At 49.2% G+C, this 8,543-nt stretch overlaps 1 protein-coding gene across 5 annotated transcripts in view; it reads right to left on the reverse strand.

Annotated features, from left to right (window-relative positions):
- trpm2 (transient receptor potential cation channel, subfamily M, member 2) overlaps positions 1–8,543 on the reverse strand; it is an 81,065-nt gene that overhangs the window by 20,299 nt on the left and 52,223 nt on the right. For all 5 annotated transcript variants that reach the window (XM_055871961.1, XM_055871960.1, XM_055871959.1 and 2 more), the window contains 4 exons: positions 6,982–7,114; positions 5,293–5,380; positions 5,114–5,201; positions 4,826–4,992 (listed from right to left, as the gene is read on the reverse strand). In XM_055871961.1, coding sequence (XP_055727936.1) covers positions 4,826–4,992; positions 5,114–5,201; positions 5,293–5,380; positions 6,982–7,114 — 476 coding nt within the window. The remainder of the gene's footprint in view (positions 1–4,825; positions 4,993–5,113; positions 5,202–5,292; positions 5,381–6,981; positions 7,115–8,543) is intronic.

The following is an 8,543-nucleotide window of genomic DNA, read 5'->3' on the forward strand; positions in this document are numbered from 1 at the left end:
GGAGTTATAATATTAGTCAGGCACCTCCCAGGGCACCTTCTCCTCTAGGAGTTATAATATTAGTCAGGAACCTCCCAGGGCACCTTCTCCTCTAGGAGTTATAATATTAGTCAGGAACCTCCCAGGGCACCTTCTCCTCTAGGAGTTATAATATTAGTCAGGAACCTCCCAGGGCACCTTCTCCTCTAGGAGTTATAATATTAGTCAGGCACCTCCCAGGGCACCTTCTCCTCTAGGAGTTATAATATTAGTCAGGAACCTCCCAGGGCACCTTCTCCTCTAGGAGTTATAATATTAGTCAGGAACCTCCCAGGGCACCTTCTCCTCTAGGAGTTATAATATTAGTCAGGCACCTCCCAGGGCACCTTCTCCTCTAGGAGTTATAATATTAGTCAGGCACCTCCCAGGGCACCTTCTCCTCTAGGAGTTATAATATTAGTCAGGCACCTCCCAGGGCACCTTCTCCTCTAGGAGTTATAATATTAGTCAGGAACCTCACAGGGCACCTTCTCCTCTAGGAGTTATAATATTAGTCAGGAACTGCCAGGGCACCTTCTCCTCTAGGAGTTATAATATTAGTCAGGCACCTCCCAGGGCACCTTCTCCTCTAGGAGTTATAATATTAGTCAGGCACCTCCCAGGGCACCTTCACCTCTAGGAGTTATAATATTAGTCAGGAACCTCCCAGGGCACCTTCACCTCTAGGAGTTATAATATTAGTCAGGAACCTCCCAGGGCACCTTCTCCTCTAGGAGTTAAAATATTAGTCAGGAACCTCCCAGGGCACCTTCACCTCTAGGAGTTTTAATATTAGTCAGGCACCTCCCAGGGCACCTTCTCCTCTAGGAGTTAAAATATTAGTCAGGAACCTCCCAGGGCACCTTCTCCTCTAGGAGTTAAAATATTAGTCAGGAACCTCCCAGGGCACCTTCTCCTCTAGGAGTTATAATATTAGTCAGGAACTGCCAGGGCACCTTCTCCTCTAAGAGTTATAATATTAGTCAGGAACCTCCCAGGGCACCTTCTCCTCTAAGAGTTAGAATATTAGTCAAGAACTGCCAGGGCACCTTCTCCTCTAGGAGTTATAATATTAGTCAGGAACCTCCCAGGGCTCCTTCTCCTCTAGGAGTTATAATATTAGTCAGGCACCTCCCAGGGCACCTTCTCCTCTAGGAGTTATAATATTAGTCAGGAACCTCCCAGGGCACCTTCTCCTCTAGGAGTTATAATATTAGTCAGGAACCTCCCAGGGCACCTTCTCCTCTAGGAGTTATAATATTAGTCAGGAACCTCCCAGGGCACCTTCTCCTCTAGGAGTTATAATATCAGTCAGGCACCTCCCAGGGCACCTTCTCCTCTAAGAGTTAGAATATTAGTCAGGAACTGCCAGGGCACCTTCTCCTCTAGGAGTTATAATATTAGTCAGGAACCTCCCAGGGCACCTTCTCCTCTAGGAGTTATAATATTAGTCAGGCACCTCCCAGGGCACCTTCTCCTCTAGGAGTTATAATATTAGTCAGGCACCTCCCAGGGCACCTTCTCCTCTAGGAGTTATAATATTAGTCAGGCACCTCCCAGGGCACCTTCTCCTCTAGGAGTTATAATATTAGTCAGGAACCTCCCAGGGCACCTTCTCCTCTAGGAGTTATAATATTAGTCAGGAACCTCCCAGGGCACCTTCTCCTCTAGGAGTTAGAATATTAGTCAGGAACCTCCCAGGGCACCCTCTCCTCTAGGAGTTATAATATTAGTCAGGCACCTCCCAGGGCACCTTCTCCTCTAGGAGTTATAATATTAGTCAGGCACCTCCCAGGGCACCTTCTCCTCTAGGAGTTATAATATTAGTCAGGCACCTCCCAGGGCACCTTCTCCTCTAGGAGTTAAAATATTAGTCAGGAACCTCCCAGGGCACCTTCTCCTCTAGGAGTTAAAATATTAGTCAGGAACCTCCCAGGGCACCTTCTCCTCTAGGAGTTATAATATTAGTCAGGAACTGCCAGGGCACCTTCTCCTCTAAGAGTTAAAATATTAGTCAGGAACCTCCCAGGGCACCTTCTCCTCTAAGAGTTAGAATATTAGTCAAGAACTGCCAGGGCACCTTCTCCTCTAGGAGTTATAATATTAGTCAGGAACCTCCCAGGGCTCCTTCTCCTCTAGGAGTTATAATATTAGTCAGGCACCTCCCAGGGCACCTTCTCCTCTAGGAGTTATAATATTAGTCAGGAACCTCCCAGGGCACCTTCTCCTCTAGGAGTTATAATATTAGTCAGGAACCTCCCAGGGCACCTTCTCCTCTAGGAGTTATAATATTAGTCAGGAACCTCCCAGGGCACCTTCTCCTCTAGGAGTTATAATATTAGTCAGGCACCTCCCAGGGCACCTTCTCCTCTAAGAGTTAGAATATTAGTCAGGAACTGCCAGGGCACCTTCTCCTCTAGGAGTTATAATATTAGTCAGGAACCTCCCAGGGCACCTTCTCCTCTAGGAGTTATAATATTAGTCAGGCACCTCCCAGGGCACCTTCTCCTCTAGGAGTTATAATATTAGTCAGGAACCTCCCAGGGCACCTTCTCCTCTAGGAGTTATAATATTAGTCAGGCACCTCCCAGGGCACCTTCTCCTCTAGGAGTTATAATATTAGTCAGGAACCTCCCAGGGCACCTTCTCCTCTAGGAGTTATAATATTAGTCAGGAACCTCCCAGGGCACCTTCTCCTCTAGGAGTTAGAATATTAGTCAGGAACCTCCCAGGGCACCCTCTCCTCTAGGAGTTATAATATTAGTCAGGCACCTCCCAGGGCACCTTCTCCTCTAGGAGTTATAATATTAGTCAGGCACCTCCCAGGGCACCTTCTCCTCTAGGAGTTATAATATTAGTCAGGAACCTCCCAGGGCACCTTCTCCTCTAGGAGTTATAATATTAGTCAGGAACCTCCCAGGGCACCTTCTCCTCTAGGAGTTATAATATTAGTCAGGAACCTCCCAGGGCACCTTCTCCTCTAGGAGTTATAATATTAGTCAGGCACCTCCCAGGGCACCTTCTCCTCTAGGAGTTATAATATTAGTCAGGCACCTCCCAGGGCACCTTCTCCTCTAGGAGTTATAATATTAGTCAGGAACCTCCCAGGGCACCTTCTCATCTAGGAGTTATAATATCAGTCAGGCACCTCCCAGGGCACCTTCTCCTCTAGGAGTTATAATATTAGTCAGGCACCTCCCAGGGCACCTTCTCCTCTAGGAGTTATAATATTAGTCAGGAACCTCCCAGGGCACCTTCTCCTCTAGGAGTTATAATATTAGTCAGGCACCTCCCAGGGCACCTTCTCCTCTAGGAGTTATAATATTAGTCAGGCACCTCCCAGGGCACCTTCTCCTCTAGGAGTTATAATATTAGTCAGGAACCTCCCAGGGCACCTTCTCCTCTAGGAGTTATAATATTAGTCAGGCACCTCCCAGGGCACCTTCTCCTCTAGGAGTTAGAATATTAGTCAGGCACCTCCCAGGGCACCTTCTCCTCTAGGAGTTATAATATTAGTCAGGAACCTCCCAGGGCACCTTCTCCTCTAGGAGTTATAATATTAGTCAGGCACCTCCTCCTCTAGGAGTTATAATATTAGTCAGGAACCTCCCAGGGCACCTTCTCCTCTAGGAGTTATAATATTAGTCAGGCACCTCCCAGGGCACCTTCTCCTCTAGGAGTTATAATATTAGTCAGGAACCTCCCAGGGCACCTTCTCCTCTAGGAGTTATAATATTAGTCAGGCACCTCCCAGGGCACCTTCTCCTCTAGGAGTTATAATATTAGTCAGGCACCTCCCAGGGCACCTTCTCCTCTAGGAGTTAGAATATTGGTCAGGCACCTCCCAGGGCACCTTCTCCTCTAGGAGTTATAATATTAGTCAGGAACATCCCAGGGCACCTACTCCTCTAGGAGTTACAATATTAGTCAGGCACCTCCCAGGGCACCTTCTCCTCTAGGAGTCATAATATTAGTCAGGAACCTCCCAGGGCACCTTCTCCTCTAGGAGTTATAATATTAGTCAGGAACCTCCCAGGGCACCTTCTCCTCTAGGAGTTATAATATTAGTCAGGAACCTCCCAGGGCACCTTCTCCTCTAGGAGTTATAATATTAGTCAGGCACCTCCCAGGGCACCTTCTCCTCTAAGAGTTATAATATTAGTCAGGAACCTCCCAGGGCACCTTCTCCTCTAGGAGTTATAATATTAGTCAGGAACCTCCCAGGGCACCTTCTCCTCTAGGAGTTAGAATATTAGTCAGGAACTGCCAGGGCACCTTCTCCTCTAGGAGTTATAATATTAGTCAGGAACCTCCCAGGGCACCTTCTCCTCTAGGAGTTATAATATTAGTCAGGCACCTCCCAGGGCACCTTCTCCTCTAGGAGTTATAATATTAGTCAGGAACCTCCCAGGGCACCTTCTCCTCTAGGAGTTATAATATTAGTCAGGCACCTCCCAGGGCACCTTCTCCTCTAGGAGTTATAATATTAGTCAGGAACCTCCCAGGGCACCTTCTCCTCTAGGAGTTAGAATATTAGTCAGGAACCTCCCAGGGCTCCTTCTCCTCTAGGAGTTATAATATTAGTCAGGCGCCTCCCAGGGCACCTTCTCCTATTAGGTAATTTAAGTCAGGCACCTCCCAGGGCACCTTGTCCTATTAGGTAATTTAAGTCAGGCACCTCCCAGGGCACCTTCTCCTATTAGGTAATTTAAGTCAGGCACCTCCCAGGGCACCTTGTCCTATTAGGTAATTTAAGTCAGGCACCTCCCAAGGCACCTTCTCCTATTAGGTAATTTAAGTCAGGCACCTCCCAGGGCACCTTCTCCTCAACAACAGGGAAGCGAGGGATGGTACTGTCAGGGTAGTCCAGACGCCGGGCGTTGACATGGTAAAACGTCTTCTCTCTCTCTGACTTCTCCTGTCTATGGGGTTCATTGGGTTCACTTTCAGACCTCTTCAGCTTACCAGGTGAGGCTAGATAGATCATACATAGGACAACATGTAAATACAGCTATCACAGTATTTACTGTATCTACAGAAACCAGTGTCCAGTGAGAGGGGGAATACTGTTCTACTCCAGAAATCAGGACCTCACCAAGCTGTGGAGCCTCCTCTTTAGAGTGTAGACCCTGAGCTTTCAGGGTGTCCATGATCCACTGGAGAGCTCTGGCTGACTGGGAGACCTGGAGGAGAGATAACAAGTCCTGAATGTGATTAAAACTTTATAAACACAGTAAGTCAGAGTGATGGGTAAAGTGATGTGGGGGTCAATACCTGCTCCTCCAGTCTGGTCAATCTCTTCACTAAAGCAACCGACCCGGTGGCCTCCTCCCTCTGTAGCAGCTCTGCCATGTTGCTAACCCTGGGGACGAAGACACTGAATCACACAGATCCTAACCCTGGGGACGACGACACTGAATCACACAGATCCTAACCCTGGGGATGACGACACTGAATCACACAGATCCTAACCCTGGGGACGAAGACACTGAATCACACAGATCCTAACCCTGGGGACGAAGACACTGAATCACACAGATCCTAACCCTGGGGGGGACACTGAATCACACAGATCCTAACCCTGGGGACGAAGACACTGAATCACACAGATCCTAACCCTGGGGACGACGACACTGAGTCACACAGATCCTAACCCTGGGGACGAAGACACTGAATCACACAGATCCTAACCCTGGGGGGAGACACTGAATCACACAGATCCTAACCCTGGGGACGAAGACACTGAATCACACAGATCCTAACCCTGGGGACGAAGACACTGAATCACACAGATCCTAACCCTGGGGGTGGACACTGAATCACACAGATCCTAACCCAGGGGACGAAGACACTGAATCACACAGATCCTAACCCTGGGGACGAAGACACTGAATCACACAGATCCTAACCCTGGGGGGGGACACTGAATCACACAGATCCTAACCCTGGGGACGAAGACACTGAATCACACAGATCCTAACCCTGGGGACGAAGACACTGAATCACACAGATCCTAACCCTGGGGGGAGACACTGAATCACACAGATCCTAACCCTGGGGACGAAGACACTAAATCACACAGATCCTAACTCTGGGGACGAAGACACTGAATCACACAGATCCTAACCCTGGGGGGACAAAGACACTGAATCACACAGATCCTAACCCTGTTGTCGAAGACACTGAATCACACAGATCCTAACCCTGTTGTCGAAGACACTGAATCACACAGATCCTAACCCTGGGGACGAAGACACTGAATCACACAGATCCTAACCCTGGGGACGATGACACTGAATCACACAGATCCTAACCCTGGGTTCGAAGACACTGAATCACACAGATCCTAACCCTGGGGACGATGACACTGAATCACACAGATCCTAACCCTGGGGGGAGACACTGAATCACACAGATCCTAACCCTGGGGACGAAGACACTGAATCACACAGATCCTAACCCTGGGGGGAGACACTGAATCACACAGATCCTAACCCTGGGGACGAAGACACTGAATCACACAGATCCTAACCCTGGGGACGAAGACACTGAATCACACAGATCCTAACCCTGGGGACGAAGACACTGAATCACACAGATCCTAACCCTGGGGACGAAGACACTGAATCACACAGATCCTAACCCTGGGGACGAAGACACTGAATCACACAGATCCTAACTCTGGGGACGAAGACACTAAATCACACAGATCCTAACCCTGGGGACGAAGACACTGAATCACACAGATCCTAACCCTGGGGGGAGACACTGAATCACACAGAGAAGTCCTCATTTTCAACCCTACGTGTCAGGCTGTGCATTCAACAGATCCTAACTCTGGGGACGAAGACTCTCAACAACAGGCCAGACAAGACCAATTAGACTGCAGTAGGAACAGAGTAGTACCCAGGTTGGTCATGTATTGCAGAAAACACACTTCATAAAAATACATGAATAAGTTACTTGTCAGCAGTGTCTGTGGTACGTTGCTCCATGCTCTGGCTCTGCTGCTGTCTGCGGGAGAGAAGGTAGTTATCCTTCATTAAGGATTCCCACGACAACAACTCTTCCTCCTCCACCTCAGGCAGCTCCTCCTCTGGAAAGGAGAGGAGGACAGTGGAGAAGAAAGAGGAGAGGAGAGGAAGAGTGTGGAGAGGACAGGAGAAGAGTGGAGATGAGGAGAGGAGGAGAGGAGGTGTGTGGAGAGGAGAGAAGAGAGGAGGAGAGTGATGATGAGAGTGGAGAGGAGGAGAGTGGAGAGGAGAGTAGGAAGAACAGAGGAGAGGAGGAGAATGGAGAGGAGAGGAGGAGAGGAGAGGAGGTGAGTGGGGAGGGGGAGAGGAGGTGAGTGGGGAGGGGAGAGAATGAGAGTGGAGAGGAGATGAGGAGAGTGGAGAGGAGATGAGGAGAGTGGAGAGGAGGAGAGAAGAGAGGAAAATATGAGAGTGGAGAGGAGGAGAGAAGAGAGGAAAATATGAGAGTGAAGAGGAGGAGAGAAGAGAGGAAAATATGAGAGTGTAGAGGAGGCGAGTGGAGAGGAGGAGAATGGAAAGGACAGTCGATAGAAAGAGAGACAAGAGGAGATTAGCGTAGTGGAGAGGAGAGTGGAGAGGAGGAAAGTGGAGAGGAGAGAGTGGAGAGGACAGGGGAGGAGAGTGGAGAGGAAGAGAGTGGAAAGGAGAGAGTGCATAAGAAAGGAAAGGAGAAAGGTGGAGAGGAGAGTGGAGAGGAGGACAGAGGAGAAGAGTGGAGAGGAGAGGAGGAGAGTGAAGAGGAGAAGAGTGGAGAGGAGGAGAGTGAAGTGGAGAGGTGGAGAAGAGAGGAGGAGATTGTAGAGGAGAGGAGGAGAGTGAAGGGGAGAGGAGAGTGAAGAGGAGACGAGTGAAGAGGACAGAGGAGAGGAGGAGATTGAAGAGGAGATGAGGAGAGAAGGGAGGAAAGGAGAAAAGTGAAGAGGATAAGAGTGGAGAGGAGAGAGGAGATTGAAGAGAGAAGAGATGAGGAGAGTGGAGAGGATAGTGGAGAGGAGAGTGAAGAGTAGAGGAGGAGAGAGGAGAGGAGGAGAGTGGAGAGGAGGAGAGTGGAGAGGAGGAGAGTGGAGAAGATAGTGGAGAGAAGTGAGGAGAGGAGGAGAGTGTAGAGGAGAGAGTGGGGAAGAGGGAGGAGTAGAGTGGAGAGGACAGAGAGGAGTGAGGAGAGTGGAGAGGAAAGAGTGGAGAGGAGAGGAGGAGAGTGGAGTGGAGAAGATGGAAGAGGAGAGGAGGCATGTGAAGAGGAGAGGAGGTTGAAGAGGAGGAGAGTGGAGAGGAGGAGAGTGGAGAGGAGGAGAGTGGAGAGGAGGAGAGTGGAGAGGAGGAGAGTGAAGAGGAGAGGAGGAGAGGTGGTGTGAAGAGATGGGGTGAGTGAAGAGGAGAGAGGAGGAGAGTGGAGAGGAGAGAGAGGAGAGACCGTATGAAGTAGAATACACTTTATAATATATTTAGGACAGAAGAAAGAGCTAACCAGGTTAACAGTTTAAAGGCAGG

The sequence above is a fragment of the Salvelinus fontinalis genome, chromosome 19 (genome assembly GCF_029448725.1).
Source record: "Salvelinus fontinalis isolate EN_2023a chromosome 19, ASM2944872v1, whole genome shotgun sequence".
NCBI lineage: Eukaryota > Metazoa > Chordata > Actinopteri > Salmoniformes > Salmonidae > Salvelinus > Salvelinus fontinalis.